General features: G+C 41.5%; 1 protein-coding gene and 1 pseudogene across 2 annotated transcripts in view; both read right to left on the bottom strand.

Annotated features, from left to right (window-relative positions):
- Positions 1-58: 58 nt before the first annotated feature.
- Positions 59-16,160, bottom strand: LOC119500453 (annotated as a pseudogene).
- A 1,720-nt stretch (positions 16,161-17,880) lies between these two features.
- The window catches only part of dnah7 (dynein, axonemal, heavy chain 7), a 102,008-nt gene continuing 92,086 nt past the window's right edge, over positions 17,881-27,802 (bottom strand). For both annotated transcript variants that reach the window (XM_037789075.1, XM_037789074.1), the window contains exons 53-60: positions 26,634-26,760; positions 26,134-26,328; positions 22,314-22,406; positions 22,017-22,193; positions 21,634-21,799; positions 21,327-21,533; positions 20,938-21,098; positions 17,881-18,063 (exon numbers count right to left, since the gene is read on the bottom strand). In XM_037789075.1, coding sequence (XP_037645003.1) covers positions 21,635-21,799; positions 22,017-22,193; positions 22,314-22,406; positions 26,134-26,328; positions 26,634-26,760 — 757 coding nt within the window. In that variant the 3' untranslated portion in view covers positions 17,881-18,063; positions 20,938-21,098; positions 21,327-21,533; position 21,634. The remainder of the gene's footprint in view (positions 18,064-20,937; positions 21,099-21,326; positions 21,534-21,633; positions 21,800-22,016; positions 22,194-22,313; positions 22,407-26,133; positions 26,329-26,633; positions 26,761-27,802) is intronic.

Genomic DNA, 27,802 nt, shown 5'->3' with positions numbered 1-27,802 from the left:
ATTAACTGTCACTGTTATATTCATGTAGATTTTCATATACCACCAAAAACAAAGTGTATTCTTTTCATTCTTTTTAATAACGTCAGTGCATGTGTGTGTGTGAGACAAACAGAGACTAAGAACTGAGCTGGCAGAGCAGCGCTACTCCTCGTCTGATCCAGTGTTCAGCAGGCACGTTGGAGTTGAGCGTCATGGCGACGACATAATTGGTGGAATGGCCAGTGGTGGACAGGGTGCCGCGGCGCTCGCTAGTCTTGTAGACGGGCGCCATATAGCAAATCCTCTCGGGGATGTCCTGACGTTTGAGAGGCTTCAACCACATCTGACGGAGAGAGAGAAGAACGAGGACACGGAGAGGCAGACGGGATCAGACGACCTGATTTTAAAATGAAAGCTGCCACATTTTCCTACTCTACCTCAATTAGCTACTTTAGCAAATAGTCACTGTCATTTAGGGGCTAAAATATATGACTAGTGGAATAATTAAACAAGCAAATGAAATTTTGTATGCCTTGTATGAACAAAATGAACAGTCTTGATTATATGACAGATGCAAAATGATGGGCATGGTTGTGGTCAAAAATTCAAGTGTTCTGAGAGAAAACTAGACTTCTGCTCCTCCTCATGGCTCTGTTTTCAGGCTTTAGAACATCTAGTCTGTGACGGGAGACTTTGACCAATCACAGGTCATTTCAGAGAGAGAGCGTTCCCATTGGCTGTTCATTCAACGGTGGCAGCTGTCAATCACTCGCAAACTCCGATCAAACGGTCAAACTAGGCAGCGCTGATCAAATATGAATCAATATTGTGTCACTGTAATGACTATTTCTCAAATAAAATGTGTTTAGAATCATCTTGTAGTGTACTGTTTAGATGTAAAATGAGTTAGTTTGCTCCGGCTGGTGGGTGGTGCTTGGTATTTCCTCAACATGGCAGCCGGGTCACAAACTTTCTCATTTTACAGCCAAACAGTACACTACAAGATGACGGCAAGGCTCCAGCTCAGCTCTGATTGGGTTTTTTTTTTCCGGTCTGTGAAATCTTGCAGATGCCGTTAGGAGCACCGGAGGACTACTACTACTACCTGACTACTGTCAGGATATAGTGACCGCTTTATAAAAATAACTTTTTTTTAATCACATTTGCTCCAACTCTATCTACCGCTGCTTTAAAGTTCAAAGGTCAGGACCTGAAACACAGTAAGAACTAACCTGGATCTCCATCTGTTATTCAAACATTAACTTACAAATTGGAACTTTGGGGACATAAACTTATAAAACAATAGTATTAACAAGGAAGAGTCCCCTTGGGCTATTAAGAAGTCTTGGTTATGCAAAAGGGATAAACTGGGCCAACAAAAAAAAAAAAACATCTTTAAAAAAACAAAAACAGTTTGTTGAGTTGCAGCCAGAGAAGTACTCATCTGGTTCCATAAGCAGCGCCTCTGTGAACATTTGCATTTCAAAGCCGGCTACGGCAGCCTCTGTTGTGATTTTTCCCCCCACATATAATAAACACATTTTTAATTAAGTTCCGCTCTTGTCAAAAACTGATTCTGTTAATAACTTTCCCTGAAATGTCTGAATATTAAAAAAAAGTCAGTCTTGTGCATTATTCATTATCACTGAATGCATTGTGAAGAAGAGAGAACAGAGGGAGAAGAAAGAAAAAAAGACGGAAAACATGATCAGTCCTCGCTCTCTGCCACTGGCACTCTGTTCATCACCATGTCAGTCTGCTTTCATATACCATATCAAGCTCTGTTAATTAATAAAAGGATGAGAGGAAGAGCTCGGCTTCCTGCAGGCACAATGTAAAAAAAACAACAAAAAACAGAAGTGCTGAAGCTGCAGCTCCGTATCGCGTCCAGAGAACAAGGAGCCGTGAACATCCTCCTGGGTGGAGCTGCAGCTACAGTACGCTGCTTGTTAACTCACTTTCTCCTCGGAGACTCACAATATTGGTCTCTGATAAAAAACAAAAAACAAACAGCCGGCTCGTAGGAGTTTACAAGCTGAATAACCATGGAATGTGCCCCATTTTCATAATTTGATATGTGAACAGATATTATTTTTCTCTCTTGTGACGCCCAGAGAGAGTCACTGGAGCAGAATCAATAAACCTCAAACTTTATGTAAGAATATGTTACGCAACAAGGATTTCTTTTTTTCTTTTCACTGTTTTGCCTGCAGTGTTTCTTTCACCGTACACTACAACGGGATTGTACATTAAAGCTGCGGTTGCTAACTTTGAGCAAATATGATAAAGAAGTTATTTTTATGAACCAGTCACTATATCCTGTCCAGGGTTTACGTCAGCTGGTATATGCAGGCTTTTTGCCGGTATCACACGTAATCAGGGTCTGAAATTAGCATCCGCCACCCACCAAACGTGGGTAAATTGTTGGTAGTGGCGGGTGAAATCATCATGACACCCGCCACTTTGGCAGGCAGGGGAAATGCTAGTGATGGGAATAGAAGACCTTAGTTGTCCGCTTTCTAGGCATCTCATGCCTCTGTGACTATCGATTCCTCCTATTGATGCTTTCTTACAATTACGCTGCACAATGACGCATACGTACGCTGTGTCGTGTTACTAACGTTAACGGAGGTGCCATTCAGTTATTGTTATGAGGCGTTCAAAGTCGGCTCAGGAAAAATGACTATTGGGTGAAGGTAAATTACAACGTTATCATGATGCGTTCAACTGCAATTTCGTAAAATTAAGTTTTTGGCGAGAAACAAATAAATGAATTAATTAATAGCATATTAAATAGCTAGACATATATGTTGCCGAGACATTTTAAATATAAACAAAAGTAAACATGCCTCCGCTGTGCTTTTAATCCAATACACTTGTCAATGCGAACCAAACTACATTGCTTGGATCAAACCACTAGCTACTGAATGTCATTTTTATTTATTTTTTTTACAATCAAAGCATCTGTTGAGTTTTTTTAATTGTTTTTTTTTAATGAAGCTTTGAATGTCCGTCGTCATATTTTGTGACGTTTTTTGACCGCAGTGAAAATCTTGATGTTGAAAGACTAAACGCCAACAAATATGGATTGAAGAAGAATATTTCGTTAGATACAGACAGGTTGTGAATTTTGGAAATGATAACATCTATCTTTTTACAATAAATTTAGACTTTTGTGCTGGTGGACTATTGCACGCAATGTTGCGGTAAGATATTAATAATAATAATTTGAAAGTTGAACGTTATGAATGAAACTTCAAACTATTCAGTAGGCTACAGCCCTCCGAACTACACAACACTGTTTTGAATTCGACAAACGCGAAATTTGGAACGACCAGCCTATTATTTTATTTTTTAGACTGTTTCTTCATAACTTATTTTCAAGTTATGTCAAATGTAGGCTATTATATGGCTATTTAAAACATATTTACGGTAGTTGTTCTCTGTGGCCCGAATTCTGAAATAGCCTATTGGCCGTCAAAAAAAAGTCTATCGCAAACCTTAATCCTGAGACAGTTTACTGAGGTAATAAATCAAGACAGATTTTGCTCATTTTCTCAGTTTTCTATACAATCAGACTTCTTTTTGCAACCAGAGGAGTCGCCCCCTGCTGGCTGTTAGGAAGAATGCAAGTTTAAGGCACTGCAGCATTGGCTTCACTTTTCAGACCCGGAGGCTGCCCACTGATATCAACGTCACCTTCCTGCCTAGCTTGCTAGCTACATCCATGAAAAACAGTAGATAGGAAAATGGCCACAAAAATAGTAACAAGCGTGGATGAGATCATCACTGATTATCAGGCTGTCTGAGGATTCAGTGTTCTAATCAATATGTGTGTACAGTATCTGTGCGTGCTCCTCACTCACCACAGGCATGGGGTCATGCAGCACTTTGGGGTAGGACTCAGCAAGAAGTTTGGTCTTCCTGTCCCAGCGGGCGCCATCCAGAAACAGACCTCTAATGTACACGCCTGAGTGTCACACACAAACAGACACAGTGGTTAGTGTTACTATGATATTATCACCAACCACCTTCTACTAATGGAACCCTGTAACTATGATGCATGTTGGCTCTCCAGCAACCGTGAAACTTTATGAACCAAGCTGAGCTGAGCTCTGTGCTGTTCCACTGTCTTCTCATAAAGGATGTGAGCTCTCCTACTAATAGGCTGGGGAAAAGGTGAGATTTAGAGATAGGCTAACTGACAGTCGGCATCCTGTCAGTACCACACACCCAAATGCACAGATTTGTAGCTTGGCAGTACAGGCTGTGTTAGTGTGTTTGGGCCCCAGCTGGGGACTGATTGAGGGCGAGGCTTTATGCGAGACTCTGAGTACTCTTAGTATCTCACAGTAGAGCCGGAGGCACAGCGAGGGGCTGGCGCAGGCCTGCATGTAGACGAGGAGCTTTAACTTACTTTAGCACTTTAACACTCTTTTATATATTCATTTTTCATCTGTTTGTTTCTTCTCTTCCACCCAATGCTTATGTTCCACTTATTTCACTTTCTGCTCTGAAGCCTCACTTTTCATCCCCTTGCAACCTTCCTAATCAGTTTTTTCTCCTTCCCTCTTCAAGTCCTCTCTCTCTTCCTGGCGTCTTCATTAAAATAGGAGACGGTTTGTCTAATAGAGAGATTTTATCCTATCAAAAGCTATCGTGATATGCTGCTTTTACTATTAAACTATCATCCTTCCTTCCCACCCTATCTTCTCCACTACCCCCTGTTAGCATCCTACCATCCTCTGGGGGCCGTTTGTAACTTCTCTCATCCAGGACCTCGAAGTCGAAGCCGAGCAGGTCAATAGGGATGGTGTGTTTCCTGGCATAGTTCTGCTGGCTGCCTGTGAGGAAGGCCTGGGTGAAGAAGAATCCTGACACCCAGAATACAGCAGGCATACCCTCATCATCCCAGTCCTGAGAACACAGCAGAGAAGAGAGGGACACGGAGAGATTTACGGACGGAGGATTACGTTACAATATTAACAGAATGTTCAGTTGATTATGTGACTGAACACTGTACAGGTCTACCTGACCTGTAAAAGGAACTGAGTTCCATAATCATCTCAGGTTCTCACAAAAATAGAAAACATGTCCGGTCTGAGGTCCAAACAGTATTGATCACATCTCATGGAAATGCTAAATTGTAATGTCAAAAGGCAATTTTTCACTTGATCCCATAACATTTCTGAATCATTATTAATATCACTTTATATATCTGCTATTCTTTCTAGAGGGTTTACAATTTCAGGTAACAAGTTAGAATCTACACGCTGCTCTGTGAGGCTGTACTTAACCACAGCAGGTTGCTTTGAGCTAAATGCTAACAACAGCATGCTAACATGCTCACAATAACAATGCTAATACGCTGACGTTTAGCAGCTGTAATGTTTATTACGAAGTTCACCATCTTAGTTTAGCGTGTCAGCATGCTAACATTGATAATTAGCACTAAATACAGAGTGTAGATGGGGATGTGTTTAGTGTTGCAGGTGTTTGGTCAGAAACACAAACAGAGAGATTGATACAGATATTCATAGATGCTGATGAGTGACTTATTCACTGTCTCTATTCGATCTGGGAGGACTAGAATCCACACGCCACATCATGTGAATTTAAGTATCCACGTTCATTTTATAATATAGTTCACTTAAGTAAAGCAAGGATGGACGTGTGTGAGATACAACATCTATGCTTCCAGCATTTGTGTTACTGTCAGCTCGGCTACAATGTCAGTCTACTGAACACACTGAGAGGAAGCTGATGTTTTTCTTCTCAACTCTCTTAAAAACAGCTAGCAATCATATTCCCTGAAATGTCGAGGTATTCTGTTAGGAGAGCATGCTGTTTCAGATTAGAAACCCATGACTTTCCAGCTCACCCCGTGGGGAGTCATGGGTGGACATCTCTGTTGGATAACACACACACACACACACACACACACAGTACATTCTTCTCACTCCACTGAGTAATGATGACAGGAAATAGAGAGGGGAAACACGTGAACCGATTGTTGATGAAGAAGTTCACCTTGCGGACTCACAATGTCATGTGTCTGCATGTGTTTCCTGCACCAACCCGGCCCATGACTGAAAAGCAGTACTAAATCCCCCTACCTCCCACAAGTGGAATGTGTAACTCTTGTGTAACTTAAGTGTGACACAGCTTAAGGCCCTGGACACACAGGCCACTTGAGCAGCACCTAACGGCTGCCTCGCTGAACTACTGTGTCTATCATGCATGTGGTGTCCACAGCAGCAGCGTTCTGTTGCAGTGCTGCTACTGCCGGCCGTTTCTTTCCACATAGAGTTTACCTTTCATAATGGCCATTTCATTTCAATACAAGAAATGCACTCGGAGAGCGCAGACCTCCGCCAAGGCAGGTTTCATGTACGTCATTGCCCCGCTGTGGTGGCCTGTGGTTTTAATGCACAGGCTGAGCGGAGTTATTAAAAAAAAGTCCTGAATCCTGATCATGATCCGGATCGGCAACAAATAATTTCATTCAAATCCATCGCGGACTTTTGGAGTTATCGTCCAAACGGACAAACAGACAAACCAACCAACAAACCAACAAACCAACAAACCAACGGTGGTGAAAACATAACCTCCTTCCTAGGCCAAAGGCCTTGGCGGAGGTAATAAATGTAATTTATATTTATTTTAAACAGAAAAAGGTTAAGAAGCGTGTGCTCATTTGTAAATAATAGTAATAATCCACGATTAAAAGCCAGTACTTTATGGAGCCTTCCTAGACACTGTCCTGTAAATATTTCAGAATAAAAGCTTGGTGTTAACAAATGAAGGAATTCTGTCCACAGAAAAACGCTAGAGGGCTTTTATTTGAAAACAGTTGAGTAAAAAATAATTATTAACTGTTTTCATGTCTGTGACATATTCTACAGATATAGACATTGAAACTGTAGTAATGTTGCTGGTATAATGTCATTATACCGTCAAAAGATACTTTCCACTGTCCATCTTTGTTGTGAACCACGGGCAGCAAGCAGAAAAAAACGGCGAGACCTTGAATCTCTAGAAGAGACAGCTGACACGCAGCCGAGCCACGCTGCTCACACGGGCAGTGTGGCTGCTCTAATGGTACGTGTCCACAGCCTCCGCCCTTTCCACGATTCCCATTCATTGTCTATGTAAGCACACATGCAATGCATTCTGGTAGTATGGCAGCGTGATTTGAGAAATGAGGCGTTACGTTGGCCGTTCCTCATTTGCATAAAGTTGTGGTCTAGGCTACTCTACGCTAATCACGAGCGTCCGACGCAACTCGCCGCCTCTGGAAACTCACGAGAAACTTTTAAACTAAGCGTTGTCGATCATCAATAAAGACAGATTCAGCAACTGCGTGGCTTACTTTTCACATAAAATGTTTCCAGAAACACATTTCGGTGAACTATTTTCGTGATATCAGAAAAGAAAGTTTTCAAACGAGCCACCATGTTGTTTCCAGTTTGACAGCTGGGAGCAGTAGCCCACGATGGAAAGCGTTCGTCCAATCAGGTGCGAGTGTCTATTGGCGTCCAATGCTGGGAAGCGAGGCGATCCCCTGTGGACACGTACCATAACCTGTGAACATGGGCGCTGAAATAAAAAAACAACAGGTTCCACGACGCACACGTTCTGTTCACGTTCCCAGCGTGTCCCGGCCGTTATAAGGCTTAAGGCATATAGAGGGAACAGTATGCACTGACCTATTGATTCATTCAATACTAGCTCCTCACTGAGAAGCCAAACATGGTTCCAGGTAGTTCCTTGCAGAGATAGAAAGCCCTGAAGTAGTTCTGGAGGCTTGTGATGGCCCAACACCTTACTAAGACATTTTATGTTGGCTTTTCCTTTAATTTGTTTATCTGTATATGTACAGTAGCTCAGCATTGGTAAAGTAACATCCCCTGAACAAACACGGAATCTGTTTGTGCAGTCGATTATGCAACAGCTTTTTACCATTTAAGCAGTGTTTTCTATGGTGACCATGTTGGAATGTTTGCACTACTCGGACTCAGCTATAAGAGTGATTAAGAGATTAAGGTCTTTCCATTTTACATTGAAAAGAAAAAAAGTAATCGCATAAACACATTCTTTCTTGTTTCATTCTCCACATTTCTCATTCTTTCTCTGTTTCTTTTTCCTTTTTTTCTTTTTTATTCGAACCCCCCCATTGCTTGCTTCTTTGAGACTGTCATTTTTTTTCAATTTATTTAGGTCCCTTTCACAAGCCAACATTTAGTCCATTTTAATCAAACTCTGGTGTGGTGCGTTTGGGCAGTTGTGAACGCAGTGACAGTACTCTGGTGTGGACCAAAACACAGGCTGTCTGTGTGGGCGTTTATTGAGATAGACACAGGTAAACAGGTAAGACAGGTTAACATGAGTGGGAGAGGACGGACCTGGACTAATGCAAAAGTCCAATGTTTGCTTGACATCTGGGCTGAAGAGAACATACAGAAAATGCTAAATAAAGTCCATGAAATAGTGACATAAGGTCATTCCAGATGAACTGGAGAAGGGATTCATGAGCACAGTAGATCAGTACCGAGTCAAAGTAATCCAAACTTTGAGTGCAACATATCAAAATCTGCGATTCCCTGAATAGAAGTGGCAGCTCTGGAGACGAAAAGATAAATTCACTCTGTACACGCTGCTCAGCAATTTTTTTTTTTAATTTGGTCCGTTTTAATTTGTGCACTGTGAAACCGAACAAGACTAAATAGAAAATTAACCAAAAGTATCAATTTCACTCTGATTCGGACTAACCAAACTGACTATGGCTTGTGAAAGCGCTCTAAGTATTTATGACTAACCCCAAATACTTTTTTCATGTTTTCAGCGTCTGGTTCTGGACATTATGGCAGGTTTCTGTACCTGCAAGAACTTGAGTCGCTCCAGGAAGTCGTTGACGTAGCTTCCCAGCGGTTTGAGGCTGGGGTAGGACTTCTTCATCCACGTGCCCGGGATACGACCCGTCAAGATGCTGCTAACCACTTCCTCCAGCTCTGAAGACATCACCACCAGCCCCTGCACAGCAACACACACACACACACACACACACACACACACATTCACCCACAAACACGTGACTAACATCTTCACTACTTGAACATGAAGTTGTTCTAGCCCTGTTCTAACACTGAATCGAATATGAGAGAAATTCCAGCTTGTCACTTAAAAGCCTCTCTGCTGAGATAGGTGACAGACAGCCACATAATGGGATCTCTTATTTGCTCCGTAGGGGGCCTGTGCTCATTCCCCTTCCTGACTCTTTATGCTCTTTCCACTTCAATCCCCTGAGACGGGTGCATCTCAGGAAGAGATGGAATGTGTGTGGAGTTTGTTTATTAAATGGTATAAAGAGACACATGTGTTAAGGCGTGTTTCTTTTTTATTTTTTGAATGTGGTGTAATTAGGAGTGCAATGCTACACATATTCAAGCACATTATGCTCAGATGACATTCTGCTGGGTCTTTAGATCGCTACACTATGAACTAAGTAATTACAGTCTTCTTAGTCTAATGCGGTCCAATTAGAGGCGATGTCTTGGCATGTGCAAAATCTTTCAAAACCTTTGGAAATACAAAGTCAGTAATTATTTTGCCTGAGGATGTTATGGTCTAAGTAGAACTTTCACTTCTTTAAGTGTGTCTCTTTGTGGCAATTTTAGATAAAAAAAAATGATTCAAATGATATTAAGGCTTTTAAGATAGCTATATTTGGGAGTCTGCTAATAGTCTAATTGTCGAGAGTCTTAGCTCATCACTTGAAATAGAGATGTTACTGCCAACTACTTAGCCTCCCCTCCCTCTTGTTTTTTTATAGATCCAATGCCTGCAAAACCACAACCCAAGTTTCAAACTATTCCTTCAGAAATGCAACATAATACACACATGTTTATATTTGAAGCCGTGCTAGCGGTGTGGCTCTAGGGATGACATTGCCTGTCGGTCGTTTCACCACTCTGCTCCAGATTGAAATGTCTCAACAACTAAGTATTGGATTGATTACTTTGGTGATGTCATGTATAAAGAGAACTGGACACAGCGTCAGAGGCAGGCTCCAGTTCATTCCTATGAGAGTTGCTCAGTAGTACATGAAGCCAAACTGGCTCGACTGTATTTGAGGAGAGAAATAGTCATTACAGTAACAAAATATTGATTAATATTTGATCAGCCTAGTTTGACCGTTTGATCAGAGTTTGTGAGTGATTGACAGCTGCTCAGAGACGGCACGGCTCCAGCTCAGCTCTGATTGGTTGTTTTCCTCCGATCTGTGAAATCTTGCAGATGCCATTAGGAGCACCGGAGAACACAGAGGCACATTCATTTTTTTCAGATTACCTGTCTCATGCACTACTGTCAGGATATAGTGACCGCTTTCATAAAAATAAGTTTTTAAAATCATATTTGCTCCAATTTCGCCTACTGCTGCTTTAAGTGAAGAGTGATAAGAGAGGCATTATCAGTACAATGTATCTAAATTGACTTAACGTCTGGTCAATGTGGAGCTTTCAATTCTAATATAATGCAGGATAGTTTAATGAATAATAATGCATTATATTTGAATTGATATATTTTGTGAGTCAAATCTGAATCTGCAATGTAAACAGTAACATTTCTCTGTCAGGTAAATGTAGTAATACAAGGTTTTCCTCTGAAGTAGAAGTACACAGTAAGTAAGTAGTATACAGTAGAGTTGCATATCTTTGAAGTGCTTTGGGGGCCTTTTGTAAAGTATTTCGGGGTAGAATGAGTTATATCTAAACATCATAATAGATCTATAGCTGTTTGAGGCCCTTATAGTTGGGTGCTCCAGGCAGGTGTCTACCTTGCCTAACGGTAAAGTCTGCCCAGGGTGGTTTTTCCCATGGTATGAATACATAATGGTACTGCAGGAATAGAGATACTGCATCTAGAAGGGGGGGGGTTCAGTTCTTCTCTGTGCTGCAGAGGATAAGAGTACTTTCTGACAGAAGGTCAAGAGCACTAGTTAATGATTCAGAGAGTTAGGTGGCTGCTTCATCCCTGTCATTCCCACAGGGTCAACAACATTTCTATCATGTATCCATTTCAGGTTTTCAACAGCTCATTGCTTTCTACCTTTACCTACTGTATACTCTAACAACAGTGCATGTAAGATACCAAATAGAGTAACATACTGTACATCGATTTTCAAGAGGAAGCGGTTCATGTGGTTCATTTCCACAAATTGCCCTAAACTTTCACAATTACCGTCCGAGTGTTTCCTCATAATAGAAAACGATGGTGTTAGATTAGTGCACTCGGAGTGCTGTGCTGACTGCCTACAGTATCTGTTTTCTGAGGATGTATTATCAGAGTTTCCCCTGTAATCATTCAGCAGAGACGTGCTTCCTCTGATGAAATATTGCTTTCCCTGCACAGAAATGTGAAATCAATGATGATTCATCATTTGGCCTTACTGTTTATCTAAAACAAACACATTTAGTGTAATTACAGTGCATTTGGCAATGCATCATGCTATAAGTATCCCAACAATAAGGATCCCTGAGAATGAGACCGGGATTGAGTTCAAAACCAATCAACTCCTCGTCTGCTAACATGAATCGGAGTGGATTCTGACGACACATCTCACATGTGGACAGTAATATAATAGCAACTTTCTTTGCATCCAAGCCCGTCCTCTACCAGCTCCTCCTGCATACCTTTATGGCCTTCTGAATGTTGACGCAGGAGTCTCGGATGGTGCTGAGCAGGTTGTTGAAGCGGCCCATCTCCTGCGCCAGCACTGTGTTCATGCTCTGATTGTAGCTGGTGGGGTAGCGCCTCATCACTGCCTCCAAGTCAAAGTCTGCAGGCAGCTTGCTCAGGATGTCAGCTGCCACATCAAAGACCATGTCATCTGAGGATTTGGCGTCTCCGCCTGAAGAGCGGGACTGATCAGAGACACAGAGGACGGGTGAGAAAGGGGAGGCAGGACTCGTGGCTCGGATTGGTTTGACAGTTCATCATTTTCGGAGGGAATTATCTTTTGCTGTCATTGACTTGTCAAATTATGTATTCCCTTTTAAGGACTCTGTTGCTCCTGAAAAGACCCTGATGTTAAGAGGTTCTGACTCATGACTTAACTTTGCTTATATTTCATCATCTTTGTGCCAGATTGATTTAGATTTATGCTTTTAAAAGGACACAAACTGACAGAATATCATAGTGACATGATTTAGCTCTTAATTTGACCTTCCCTTCCTTCATTTGTAGACATTTCTCAGGCTAGCATATTTATAGTGTAACGATACATCGGGATCAGGATTGATATATCGATTCAATAATCAACGATTTCATATCTTCGATGCAAAATGAAAACATCGATATATATCGTCATCTTTAAGATACCTCTTTATTTTGAAATTCCTAACTGATCAAAAAAGCTCTGAAACATGAGAAATTAGGCACTTGATAAGAGAAGAGAAGAGAAGAGAAGAGAAGAGAAGAGAAGAGAAGTGAAGATAAGACAAGAGAAGAGAAGAGAATGGAAGAGAACAGAAGAGAAGAGAAGAGAAGAGAATGGAAGAGAAGAGAATGGAAGAGAACAGAAGAGAAGAGAAGAGAAGAGAAGAGAAGAGAAGAGAAGAAGAGTAGAGACGTTGCAAACAACAAGCGGCATCAGTAAAAAAAAAACAGATCTTAGCAAATAAGCTAAAGATATAGCAAGTAAGTAAACAGTCAAAAAGAAGATATAAAAATAGAATGAATGAGTGGTTGGGTTCACATTATCGCAAATATGAAATATGAAATGTTGATATTCCACAGAATATTGAACAACATGAGGTCTATTTTTATTCTTTTTATTTAAAAAAAAAGGTTTTCATTTAAAAGTCTGGAAGAGCTTAGTAAGTAATAAAATTGTCAAATCATAATTGAGTTTCTTTTTCGGCATTGATATAAAAGTAACTGATTGTGTTAAATACACAAAAAATATGATATTGTCTCACACACACACACACACACACACACACATGCACACACACGCCAAAAGCCTCAGAAGTTGGAAGGCTTCGCAACATTTCACCCAATTTCTCCCACACAGTCATTTGACACAATCTTATCAACAATTCTAATAACCATTCATGCTGATAATTATTCTAATCTGTGATTCTTCCGCTCTCCTCTCAGTCCAACTTGCACCATTTACCTATTTGATGCTCAGTGACTAGCCGGCGGTAATGGATAATCATTGGCTAATGGCACTGAGGTTACAGTAGGGGAATGACAAATAGCTGTTTCATTCCATTTGAAGCGTCTCCCTGTTTATCAGTCATTGAGACTGATGGGGCCGTATTAGATGCTAATAAAGTCCACACATGACTGAAGCCATTATTAATCTTGTTGAAGGGAGTTTATATGAATAAATGCCAGGCTCCATTGAGCTCTAATTTTAACTTGAAGTGGCAATGCCCGTGGAAATAATTTTCTATTTGTTTTGTAGCAAGCCAGGTCTGTAACACACTGTTTGTGATGGTATATGTACACTGTATATTAGTAGCTTAAAAGAGATTAAATCAGAGGAGTCAGAATGCATATAGAGTATGTGTGCACATATGACACTCTGGTCTTGTTCAACATGTAGATCGCTTGTGAGATGTGAGAGGCACTGCTCTGTGTCTTAAAATAAATAAATGGATACACAGCTAAATAAATATCCCTTCCCACTTTGCAGGAGAAGCCGTACATCTGTCATCTTCGAGTAGGTCTTGAAATCTCTCAGATTTGATTTGCAGCAAACATTGACTGGAGCGAGGAAGCGGTAAGATATGATCCTCAACAAGCTAACCCAGTCTAACTCCACAGAGCCGAGATATAATGATGTGGGATCACACGGCTCCGCCAAAGCCACTGTGAGTCATACTGTGTCAAGTTTTTTTTGTTGTTCTCTGAGAAGCCTCTTTACAAACAACTGAAATATGTATTTATATTTTTCTCTTGAATTAATGTTGCATAGTACACTTTAATGTAGGGCGATAAAATATTTAATGCTGGCAAAGACACTTATAAAAGACGGTGGGAACTCGAGGGAAGCATAATGATGCTGTGTGCGTTTATTAGAGACAGTATTTCAGTGTCTAGGTACATGTGTATCAATGTGCATACTCCACTCTATTTGTTTTGTGTGTATGTGCGTGCCGTGAGTGAGAGTGTTTGCATGCCGTCTGCAATTTGAAAATCTACCAGCTGAGTAGTGACATTCCAACTGAGCATCTGGGATGTTGGCCAAGAGAGGGCGCATCGGTTTCGGAAGCGACCCAGGGCCGCTGGCACTGAAGAGCGCTGCACTTCTCTTTTTTTTTCCACCTGTACCCATGCCAGGCCGCAGTGCCGTTTCATGTCTGTTATTTCTTGCCCAGTTTTACGGCCATAATCCTCCAGGTCATTTAATGGCATAATAATGAATTCAGGATCACATTGCTGCATGAAACTCTGGCCCTCTGTCTTCATTATTATAATGGATAGCATTAAAAAGAAATCTTAGCAGTAAACGTTATATTCAGAAGTTGCAACGGCTCCGATTAAATACTTTACCGATTAAAAGTGGTAGTACAAAATCTCAAAGCATTGCTATGTATTTTTTTGCTTCCATGTGTGCGTGTGTGTGTGTGTGTGTGTGTGTGTGTGTTTTAGCACTGGTACATGCTTGATAAGTAGTAGAGGTCAACTGGATGTTTTACAAACTACCGTTATGGGCGGAACTGGGCTCCGATAGTAGTCACTGACTGTGCATCCTTCACCAATCAGGCGGGATCACAGTTTTGCATGGAGGCTCCATACACAAAGTCAAGGTGGAGGGGAGCAGGAGTTTATTTCAGTTTATCTCTCCCCACAAAGGGTCTCTCTCAAATAGATAACGCAACATGATCAGCTCGTTGTCCTTGATACAAGACGGAGACAGGGAGGAAAAGAAACCATACAACCCTTACTTTAACTTGTTTACCAATTTGGCATTCTCTCTTCCAAATAATCCAGCCACGTAACTATCCATTCAAATGAAATCGCACACTTTTAGTATCGTCCTTACCCCGGGAATATGCAGCAACATTAATGGTTTGTAAGAGTGGCATTTAACAATGTAACAGGACAAGCAACATAAGTAGTCCTGGCCAGTCATACTGTAAACCACAGAGTAGTGCATTGTAAATAAATAGAACATATTCCAACAATGTAATCCACCAAATCAAACTTCAGGATATTTTCCCTAATGGTTAATTCCACATTAAAGCAGCAGTGGGTAGAAATGGAGCAAATTGATTAAAGAAAGTTATTTTTATAAACACGTCATTATATCCTGACAGTAGTGTATGAGACTGGTAATCTGGAAAAACATGTGCCAAACGGTCAAACTAGGCAGCGCTGATCAATATGAATCACTATTCTGTTACTGTAATGGCTATTTCTCTTCTCAAATGTTTTTAGAAAACTCTTGTAGTGTAATGGTTTAGCTGTAAAATGAGAACGTTTGTGACCCGCAGCCATGTTGAGATCATTTGAGGAAATACCAAGCACCGCCCACCAGCCGGAGCCAGCCAATAGGAACGCTCTCTCTCTGAAATGAACCTGTGATTGGTCAACGTCTCCATCATGGGCTAGATTTTCTAAAGCCTGAAACAGAGCCATGAGGAGGAGCAGAAGTCTAGTTTTCTCTCAGAACACTTGAATTACAATATGCTGAAAGGTTATTATGGAATTTCTGTCCAATGATGCCAAAAAATATTCCTGCCTACTGAAGGTTTAAGTGACAAAAAAAAAAAGATTTATTAAAACAGTGTATGCAATTTTGCCAACTAAGCTGCTGCAGAAGTAAAGAAGATATCGGCCGATTAATCTGCTTAAATATCCACTATTGTCGAGCCTCTAATACTTAGTTCCTAAAAAGCAGCTAATCAATATGATACTTGGTGGTTTCACAGGTGCAGTGGATTTACCTGTGTAAGAAGGATGCTGTCAAACAGTAGTTGTGTCTCGGCCTGATCCTTGGTGATATCTGCGTTGGCGTTCATAGCAAAATCTCCGCGACGGGTTGAGTGGCAGCGACTTGGTGTATTCTATGTAGCTGTTGTACTGCAAACCGACATGCAGAAAACAAGAGGGAGAGGAAGTGGAGTGAAGCAAGAGGACAAATTGAACGCAACATCAGGAAACATCTCGAGTATAACACTCATTGAAAAACAAGTCAGCTCCTTAGATTGCTGACATTTATTATAATGACTATGTAAATGTGACTTCATGATAAAAGATGTGGTTGGAGGGGGGTGCAGCGCTGGAGAACAAAATGCCAAATAAAATGGAGCGCGCCATAGATTGCACTTGTGTTAACAAATATATCAACCCTCACTGATGGTGGTCGCCTGCTGTGCCTTGTTACACACATTTATCTCCTAATGACTTTTTAAAGGTAGCTCAACAACAGCAGCTAAGCACTGAGTGCTGTAATATGCTTAGTTTAAAAACAACACATTAAAGTGAGTTCAACTTTTCTGAGTTTTTCAAGGCAATGATGCTCCAGCACTTTCTGGTACTGATGGGTACACCGGTTAAAGAGCTGTTTCAGCTGTGCTGTTCTAACTGAAGGAAAGACACATTGTTGGAAAGGTATTAAATAAGACATTTGATATTTATATTTAAATAACATACTGCATAATATATCTATGCTGCAGTGTACCATATCTCAAAATGGTCAAACCATTGGGAATACAACAAAGACACAGTGTTACTGATGCAAAGCACAGCGCTTCCATAACAGCCCCTAGTGCTGTGCAACCTAGCTAGAATATGTACGTTTGTGTAGAATAAATACTTGATTTGGATAAGGACGTGGAGAGCCACTTTCTTAGGTGTTAGCAAAGGATGGCAGCAAATCACATATGAAGTCATCCTACTGTATAAAAATAATTACTACAAATGGTGAATGATGTATCTGCAGCTATGCCTAGTTCACACTACACGACTTTATCCCTGACTTTCCGGTCGCCGACAGAGGCAAATCCGCTTTGGCTCGGCGCTCACACATCAGCGCTCAAGCATTTTATGTAAACCAATAAAAGACACAAGCTGAGAAGCTCATAACACAGTGACTTCATCTGCATATAAAGACGTGTGGAAACAGGCTATTATGTGACACGTGTGCCGAATGACAACATCGAGCACCGTGTCACTTCTCGCGTGTTTTTCGTGACAAACCGTAGTTTGGCGATCTCATCGGGGTATTCCTCCTGGTGAAAGATCTTGTAGTGGTGTGACCCAAGCCCCCAGGAAAAGCGCCAGGCTTGAAGCAAATTTTCGTAGTGGCCAAACGGTGGAATTACAACTTCCAGGTCCATCATGCCATTGGGCCCGAAACCACTTTTTCCCATAGACTACATTGGAAAAAAGAGGTAAATCAACTTCCCAGTACGAACACTTTAATCGAACTTACTTAAATCATTAGGTCCTAAAAGTTGTAAAATGCACTAATAGTTGGAATCCAGAGTTATTTTCCTTCCTCCGTTCATGTGAATGAGTCCTCAGACCGAGGCTGAAGCGACGGCTGGGAGGCGGAGTAAAAAGGAAACGCTAATGCGCCTGCTCTACGAGCTGGATGCGGAAGATCGCCGAAAGATCCGGGTACTATATCACCTCGGCAAGTTGAGCCATGTTGGCTTCATGTGCCACTGAGCAACTTCTCATAGGAATGAACGGGGAGACCCGCCTCCGATACTGTATCCACTTCACTTTATACATCCATGGTATCCATCTTGTAAATCTTTTTGTTGCTTACAGCCAAATCTAAGTTGTGATTTATAAAAACAACCCTTCTTTATGCTAAGACTGGTGTTTGCTATGAGTTAGAGCAATTTGATGTGATTTTCTGTTTCTTACATCTTCCTCCGCTGGTGCATAGTAGAGCCCACTGGGATCAAACTTGTAAGTGAGGGTCCTCGATGACCTTTGAGTGTAGAAGATAGAGAGGATAGTGCGCAGAGGTCCGTCTGTCCCAGTCATCTGTCACGCGGCCCTCACATAGTTACACTCACCAGTCATGTAGCGGATGGCATCAAACGGCACTTCCTGCAGCAAACAAGAAAACACGCATTTCAAGACAGGAACCTAAGAATAACCATGCCTTTGGGTTGCATGTTGCAGAAGGCGAGCATTGAGAAACGCAGGATTTCAATGTGTGTGTGTACATTCTTAGTTGTGTTGGCATGTACGTTGTTGCCGAACAGGAAACCTAGCTGACATTCACTTCACGACTTAGACTTGGAATGGAAACTGACGTAATAGGAGGTGAAGGGTGGGGGGTTGTGGCCATTGTGGCATTTTCCGGAGGATTCACTTTACTAAATTCAGCGAGCGACCACTTGGTTACAAGATGAAAATGTCACTCTGTTAAAAAAAAAGATATCCCCAGTAGTTTATTAATGCGACTTTCTCTCAGCTACAGCGGAGGGATCTGGAATGGTGGAGGTTTGGAGTGCTATCTGTTTGTGGAAAAATGTCAAGAGGGGTTTTTGAATGTGGCTGATGAAAGCGCATACTGAGTGAAGAGGAACCCACTCGTACAGTAAAAGGCAGAATTTCTATCTATGATTTAGACGTTGAATATATACGTAGGAAGTGGATGGTGTATGTGGCATCTGCATGTGGAAGTCAGAGTTTTACTTTGTGCCAGAGATACTATTATACTGCAGTCAGCTCATGGGAGCGTATATAAAGTATGTAGGACAGAACAAGTGCCGTGTTCGTATCAGGGGATACGGTTCACCAGCAACAACAAGACGGTGAAAGTGATCTTTTTACAGTATATTGACATTATATTATCAGCATTAACTACACTTCAATTTCTATATCTGTAGAATATTTCACAGACATGAAAAAAAAAAGGGTGGTAAAGATTTATTTTGAAATCACACTTCTAGCTTTCATTTCAAAATAAAGCCCTCAATCTTTTTTTCTGTGGACAAAATGCCTTGATTTGTTAACATGAGACTTTTAATCTGAAATATTTGCAGGACAGTGTTGTAGGACTTGCAGTGACTTGCAGGGCTCCATGAATGAATAAAGTACGGGGTTTTAATGATGGATTATTACTATTATTTACAAATTACCACACGTTTCTTAACCTTTTTCTGTGTAAAATAAATATAAATAACATTTATAATGAAATGAAATGACCGTTATGAAAGGCAAACTCTATGTAGAAAAAAATGCCTGACAGCAGCAGCAGCAGCAGAACCGTTTTATAAAAATATTTTTTTTTAATCACATTTGCTCCAATCTTGCTGACTTCAGCTTTAGTATGCGTGCTCCGCTCATAGAGAGTTCTGCTGCATAAATCAAGCGCTTCCTAAACTAACAGCTAGAAATGCACCGTCAATCAGCAGCCAATCGAAGCCGGCCCGTTTTCAGTAGTCTCATATACTTATATATCCGGCTTTTTGCCGGTCACACACGTGCAGCCGCAACATGATTGTTTTTTGTCGACACCCAGCGGCACAGTCAGTAACACCACACGGACACACATAACATGTTAAGGTGTGGATGTTCTTCAGCGTGAGTGAAGAAGGCATGAAGCTGCAATTTGTCACAACTGCAAGTCCAAAATAAGTTGTGGAAGAACAACCTTAAAAACATTTGGAACAACTAACTTAATCAGACACTTATTATATTTTAAATGGTTCCCATGATGCTGCTCAGAGTAATCACAGTGACAGACTCGTCTGCTGAAAACACAGAATTACATGCTACAAAGGTTCCTTTATGGTGTTTATGGTGCGTTCAAGCTCTACTCCGTAAAATGAGTATTGGGAGGTAGACTATAATGCTATAATGATGCGTTCAAATGTAATCTTGTAAAATGGAGTTTTTGGCGAGAAACTTGAATAACTACAGTTGCTTGAAGGAGATTTTTTCATAGCAATATAAAATAGATAACAGAGAGGGAATTATGACCTGTTTAACTTCTTAACACTAGCTCTAAACAGTTTATTTTTTTTATTATATTATTTATTCATCTATTTGATGACAATAACAAAGTAAAAGGACAACTTTTAGAATTTCTGACTGTTGAAATGTAGCACAACATGGAAGGGAAAATAGCGCTCTGTTAATCTAAATGTGAATTTGCAATAAAAATCCGAAAAATCTATGAACTAGAATGGCACTCGGAGAGCACAGACCTCCGCCCCCCCTCCCTGTGCAGCTTGCCCCATCATCCACCTGTATTGTTGTTTATGTTGAGATCAGCTGTACGTAGCCGAGCGTCATAAAACACTTCATTCAAACTGGACAGAAACAAAAAAAAACTCACCTAAACCGTCGTCGTTACTCTTTCCAACAATCACCATGTGTGCTTTGGTCGAACACAACTGTAATTTCAATGAGTTTAATGTGAAGAAACGCAGAATCTACAGTTGTCTCCCCCCCCCCCCCGGAAAGAGGCGGGGTCATGCGTCATCAACGCGTCATCAGTTACACTTTGCATGTGTTATACCCAGAGGTCTTAATGTTCTGGCTGATCGGAATCCTTAAAAGAATTCCCGAAGCCGGATCATGATCCGGATCTCCACCATAATCTAATGGATTGTTCATTGTGCCACACCCCACCCCTCCAACAAATGTCTTTCAAATCCATAATGGACTTTTGGAGCAATCCTGCAAACGGACAAACAAACCAACAAACCAACGCCGTCGGGTGGAGAATGGGTGAAACATAACCTCCTTCCCGAGGCCCTTCGGCCTTCGTGATAAATAATCGTGGATTTGAATATTGATCAAAATAATCATGATTAGCATTTTGGCCATAATCATATAGCCCTAGTTTGGAATATGGGAAACATCTGATAGTGTTACTTCAATTGATTTACAGGAAAACAATACTCTGATTCATTTAAGAAATATAAAAAGAATCCTTGAAAGGAAAAACATTTAAAAAAGAACCACCTGGTACTGTTCAAGGAACATGTGTAGCTGCTGTACAGAGATCCGGAGGTCGGTCTCATTGAACTCATACGGAATGTTCCAGCCTAAAGGTCCAAACTTCCTCCTCTCCTGGGTCAGGGCGTGGAAGAAACACAGGCCGTATAGTAGCTTCTTGAAACAACCTGAGAGGTGGATAAGCAATAAATGGAATGCATGGTCGTAGGATCAATAATTGGATAAATAGTGGTGGTCGTTTAGTATTTCCACAGCTAAAACAAACACACTCTGAGATGCACAGCGGGGGGTGATAACAGACACAAAGGAGCTCGGGACACCCGCTGATGTAGGCTGTGATAGAATTGCACAGCAAGCCCACCGTGACATGCTCAGACATGCGCCCACACACTGACCGGCTTGCGGCTGCTGCCAAAAAACTGCGGGTCAGAGATGGGGTCCATTAAGACAGGAGCAGTTGCAATGTTGGCACGGAGGCCCTTCGGAGCCTCATTGGTCATCTTCACGCCATGCTGAAGCACTGCCGACGGGGAAGGTGGGGAGATGGGTAGCTAGTCAGCCAGAGCCTGGAAGTCTGGGTGGGTAATGTCTGGGTTCAGCTCCTGCTCACAGCCACAAAGAATAAAGTATTGGAAGACATGTATTTGCACTGTTCCCATCTGGTGTACAGAAAGTGTGTGTGTGTGTGTGGTGTGTTCTGACCTCACAGACTCTCTCCAGTGTTGACATCCACGACGTGGCCAAGTGGCAGTTCTGAAGACCACCCAGGTGCCCTCTTTAAACGGCCGTCTCGATCATACGCATAGCATAGGACCCTGGCCTCTTGGCCACAGAGAGAGGGATAGTCCAGCGTGTTACCCGTAAAGCCCTGAGGGATAACAACAGCCGTGCACTCACACACACACACACACACACTCACTTATGTAGCTGCTTTCTGACCGGGAAGGAGCCAAAATAATTTTCAGTGCTTTTAAGACGTGTCTGGGAGCCTGGGAAATCTAGAGGATTCAATTTCCCCTTTCATTTTGAGTTTGTACACACATGCAAGGCTTCAAAGCTGCTGAATTTCCCAGGTGTCTCCGTACCTTTTCATCTCCGAACTTAAGCAATGCAGCCATGGGGTCTGAGCCGGGGGAGAGGATGAAGATGAGGGGGGCACAGCAGTGGCTGTCAAAGAAGGCCTCGCTCAGGTTGAAGGGTGGCGCTTCGATGAAGGGACGACCCAAATTGTCGGAAACAAACTCCTGTACCATGGGGATAACCTGAGGGAAAGAAGGAGAATTTTGGAGATAATGATAATAGAGACGTTTGAAGAAATTGAGTTGCTACTCAATATCCTGATAATATCCTACCATCTTTCGGAAAACAGCATATGAACTGACCTTGTCTGGTCTGAGGCACCGGATCACCAGCATCTTCTGAAACTGGCGCAGCTTGTTCTCCCACTCATCAGGGAAGGGAGTCTGATGGGGGGTCTGCAGAGATGCACAACACAACCCATATTGAATCACACTACACGTTCATATCTAGGAGTTACTTCAAATTCCACACTGGCGAGAAGATCTTGTAGTAATTCTGTAGCCTAAACTTGAATTTCAATGCCAACACTTAAGTGACTGCCTACAGTACGATCCATACAAGGAAACCAGAGGGAAAAGCCCCACAGATGACCAAATCATATCTTTTAATGCTGTGTAGGATGAGGAAACTGTCATTTCTATTCATCAGGAAAGGAGGCATGGCCCTTGCACATTCACCTTAATTGCAGCTTAATTGTCAACTTTTCTCGGAGAGGACGAGGGAAGTTCCGTGGTGGGGTTGCATTGTATCGAGCTGTTGCAAGATTAAGCAATGTAATTAAGCAAAAAGAGGGGTAATCTGTAATGTGAATGGGGAGGAGAGTAATGCGAGGAGATAAATACATATGTATGAAAAAGTGAAGAGCGGAAGGAGAAAAAGGTGGGGAAACAGAAAAGCCACTGGGTACTGGGTCAGAGCAATATGTTTGATTAATTTGTGGAACAAGTGTACCAGAGGAAGTAAGCAATGGTAGCGGGAACTTTTGGAATTATTCTCCCCCGGCTGTTTGTCGAGAGACTTCTGGCTATGTGTGGTTGGCAGGTGCTTGAGACGGATACACCTATTTAGAATCTCCTGGGATTCTCTCTGTGTGTACAGGGGTGTGTGTGAGCGTGTGTGAGAGTGCCTGTGTGCTTGATTGAACAGCTGTTCTTGCATCGAGATTGAATAAATGTGAATTCTACAACTGAACAAACTAGATTTAATTGGATAGAAGTGTTTGTGCCTGATTCTGTTGATTATAAATCAAAGATGGTGGCTGTGTGGTGTGTGTATGTGTGCGTGTGTTTGTGTGTGTGTGTGTGTGTTGTGTGTGCGCGGCGTGCGTGCGTGTGTGGTGGTGTGTGTGACAGCAAAGAAAACGGAGCATGTGTGCTGCACACATGGTTGTGTGCGCCACACTGTTGATTAAACAGCTGTTCTTGCGTCTAGATTGCATAAGATGTTACTGCACAAACAGGAACAGAATAGATTTAATTAGATAAAACTTCATTTTAGACTCTTTATAACTCAAGAGATGGAGAGAGGGCATGCGTGTGTGCATCATCCCACACCTGACGAACAAATTACTTTCCTCCCACTTTCTTTCTTCCCCTCCCCTTTGTCTATACTACATTTAAACTACCGAATTAGCAAAAATAGTTAAAGGATGGAGTAAAGACTTGGGCTGTCAATCGATTCAAATATTTAATCCTTTAAACCTTTACATGAATCACACAGTTTTTATCAGTTTAAAATGTACCTTAAAGGGAGATTTGTCAAGTATTTAATACTCTTATCAACATGAGAGTGGGCAAGTATGCTGCTTTATACAAATATATGTATGAATTTATCATTGGAAATCAATTAACAACACAATGACAGATATTGTCCAGAAACCCTCACAGGTACTGCATTTAGCATAAAACATATACTCAAATCATAACATGGCAAACTGCAGCCCAACAGGCAACAACAGCTGTCAGTGTGTCAGTGTGCTGACTTGACTATGACTTGCCCCAAACTGCATGTGATTATCATAAAGTGGTCATGTCTGTAAAGGGGAGACTTGTGGGTACCCATAGAACCCATTTACATTCACTGATCTGGAGGTCAGAGGTCAAGGGACTCCTTTGAAAATGGACATGCCAATTTTTCCTCACTAAAATTTAACACAGGTTTGGAGCGTTATTTAGCCTCCTAGTATGACATGGTTGGTAACAATCGACTACTTAGGTTCTCTAGTTTCATAGATACCAGTATGCTAGTTCACTCTAGCTTTAAAACTGAGCCGCTACTACCTACCAATCGCAAGTTACGTTAATGCGTTAAAGAAATTAGTGGTGTTAAAACAAATTCGCATTCATGCGTTATATTCGCGGTAACTTTGACAGCCCTGGTAAAGACTAATAGAATGTGAATTTAAATAGGATTTTAAGGATATTAAAACAAATGATAACATAAACAGTTCTAAGTTGTGATCATACTGTAGTAAACAGACAAACACTAAGATCTGTTTGGCACCTATCAATGATAAAAAAATGAACATTTTCAAATTTGAAGATGTGCAAAACGGTGGCAGTAGAAGCAGAACTGCTTTGGAAAGCTTAACATTAAGTATCAAATTATGAAATGTGGCGTCATTGACATTATTTAACACAAAAGAGCCAAAAAGAATAGCATGAGAAACTGCTTGTGGAATTAAAGCATGTGAACTGTATAGAATGTGCAAAAAGGTGCTCCCTGGTGTGTGGGGCTTTTGAAGGGGCTGCGTATTCAGTGTGTATTCAGCCACGATGCCGTTAGTTGAGGAGGGCGGCTGGCTGCATGCGTGTTGTGAGCTACCCTGCTGAGCTGCAGGGCAGGCGTGGCTGGCCTCTTGTTCATGTGCCAAACCCAATGGAAAATAGGTTTAACCTATTCACTCTGCCCTTGTTCCCTTTCTCCTCCCACCGTACAGGTTTACCTGCATTCCAGTCAAATGACTTCTTTACCTCTGTCTACTTAACGTCTCTCATCCACACTCCATCTCTGATATTAGATTTTGTTTGTTGTCCAGGTTTTATCAGGAAAGTTATATGCAGTGTTAGTGGAAATAGCTCAGCTCAACACCAATATGTCATCATAAGATGTATCTGCTGTATTTAAAAAAATTACTTTAAAGTCATGCTGAAGAAAAAAACAAAAAACAATACAGTTATTTTTAAATTAGACAAATATTATATAAACTCAGAGATGCGATCTCCATATCTAAACCTACTTGGTCGGCTGTAATCTAATTGGGCACACATTGAAAGGGGTTCGATTTTGAATAATTTGCAGTGCACAACTCCCGAGGTGGCACTGATGCGAGGTTTGCTCTCCCTTCACAGGCAAACTCAAGCTCAAGTTGTTGCCAAGTAGTTTCACTAGGAGTGTGTGTGGTAGGCCTTAGTATCCACAGACACTGTAACCCTGAATATCTTTAATATTCGCTCTATAGACTTTGGTCCAGTGGCACCTCCAGAATCCAAATGTTCTGGTGGTGTAAGAGGAAGTAGACTGCAGCTACAGTAGATGTGTTCTTTTTTGATCTAACATTTTGTGGGTGGGTCGACCTCTAGCTCACCCAGTAGAGCTTGCGCCCCATGTAGGCTGAGTCCTTGGCAGCGGCCTGTGGACCTTTGCTGCATGTCATCCCCTCTCTCTCCCCCCTCTTTTCTGTCATTCTCCAGACGCTCTAATAAAAAAGGCAATAAAAGCCCTAAAAAATAATCTTTAAAAAACAAAACAAAACAAAAAACAAACATTTTGTCAGTGCTCAATGTGACCCAGTTTAAACAGCTAACCACGACACATTTCCAGTTTCTACAACAAGACACCAGCAGTGCCAGCCCTATTAATGTGCATACCGACAACATTTGCATTTTGGGGGGATTTACAGATTTTCCTTTCCTTCTAGTTCTCTTGGGTATTTCTGATTTAATGGCGCCTTTCAGTGCATGCTGATTTAAAAAAATGTGGGCATTAACCCCAATTGTCTGCTAAAGAGAGGAAGGACAGAAAACAACTATCCAGTTTGTCTTTACCATCACAGAAACATATACGACACCCACAGAAAGAGCCCCACCCAGACCACCAGCCAGTCAGCTTAATGACACTCACTGGGCTGTCGTAGACCTTCTTCCACTCATCCCTGAGGCGAGCCATGTCCTGGCGCAGACCTTTGAAATGCTCCATCTCACCCAAGCGGCAAATCTCATCCCAAGACTTCTTGAGGAGCCAGGTGCAGGGATTTGAGTGGCTGTTGTCCAGGCCCACACCGCCCGTCAGAAGGAAGCGCCAATCCCCCTCATCAATCTACGACACGAAAGTGTTAACACAGCGGAGGATTAACGCAAATTTGTGATTCAAAGCGATTTAAAGGTTGACCATTTGGGGGATTATTTTTGGATTAAAATAAAATCTATGCAAATTGAAAATACAAGATACATATAATCTACAGCAATCATCGAGAGGTCTGATTGTGTAAAATGAGGTAACCAGCTTGTTTGATTAGCTAACCACTCAAACAACAATATTGGGCGTGTTCTCAAACAACATCTATGGTTTTTAAGTGAAGTGTTGTAAATCTGTACATGAGTGCAGCGTGCGTGTATTCCTACCAGCTTGTTGTGCAGGAGCAGGTTGACACTGAGGCAGAAGGAAAAGAGCAGCTTATCCTTCTCAAACAGTGAGCGACACACATTGATGTATAGCGTGTAGGTAAAGTGGTCTCTCAGGATCTGTAGTCTGAAGAAGATGCATATTCAAGCATTTTAACAATCTTGTTCCAAACCAAACGGAACTCACAAACTCATCCAAACTCATGCTCATTATTGATAGTTTTACATTCCTTTTTTTTAACAGTTTACAAGACAAATAAGGTATTTCGAGTGGAGAGGAAGCTCCATGATTTTGTTTGAGTGACTCTTAAGCAGTGGTGGAACAAGTACCCAGAGCTTTTACTTAAAGCTGCAGTAGGCAGAATATTTGTGGCATCATTGGGCAAAATCTCCAAAATAACCTTTCAGCATATTGTAATTCAAGTGTTCTGAGAGAAAACTAGACTTCTGCTCCTCCTCATGGCTCTGTTTTCAGACTTTAAAAAAATCTAGCCAGTGACGGGAGACTTTGGCCAATCACAGGTCATTTCAGAGAGAGAGCGTTCCTATTGGCTGTTCTTTCAACGGAGGCAGCTGTCAATCACTCGCAAACTCTGATCAAACAGTCAAACTTGGCAGCGCTGATCAAATATAAATCAATATTCTGTAACTGTAATGCCTATTTCTGGCATAAAATGTTTCTTGTAGTGTACTGTTTAGCTGTAAAATGAGAAAGTTTGCTCCGGCTGGTGGGCGGTGCTTGGTATTTCCTCAACTGATCTCAACATGGCTGCCGGGTCACAAACTTTCTCATTTTACAGCTAAACAGTACACTACAAGATGTTTTTGAACACATTTTACACGAGAAATAGTCATTACAGTAACAGAATATTGATTCATATTTGATCAGCGCTGCCTTGTTTGACTGTTTGATCGGAGTTCGTGAGTGATTGACAGCTGCTCAGAGACGGCAAGGCTCCAGCTCGGCTCTGATTGGTTGGTTTGTTATCACAGGAGGATACAGAGGCAAATGATTTATTACAGAAATATTATCATTAATGTGTACTTAAAGTAAAAGTACTGATTATGTAGAACGGCTCCTTTTAAAGTGTTATATTCTTACAGAATATTATATTATTCTGTTTTTATCACTAACACATATATTTTTATGCTGTAGTTCTTCTGTTTGG

This window comes from Sebastes umbrosus, chromosome 13 (assembly GCF_015220745.1).
Source record: "Sebastes umbrosus isolate fSebUmb1 chromosome 13, fSebUmb1.pri, whole genome shotgun sequence".
Classification (NCBI taxonomy): domain Eukaryota; kingdom Metazoa; phylum Chordata; class Actinopteri; order Perciformes; family Sebastidae; genus Sebastes; species Sebastes umbrosus.
The sequence above is the reverse complement of the archived record's forward strand: the minus strand, read 5'-3'. Positions and strand labels throughout refer to the sequence as shown.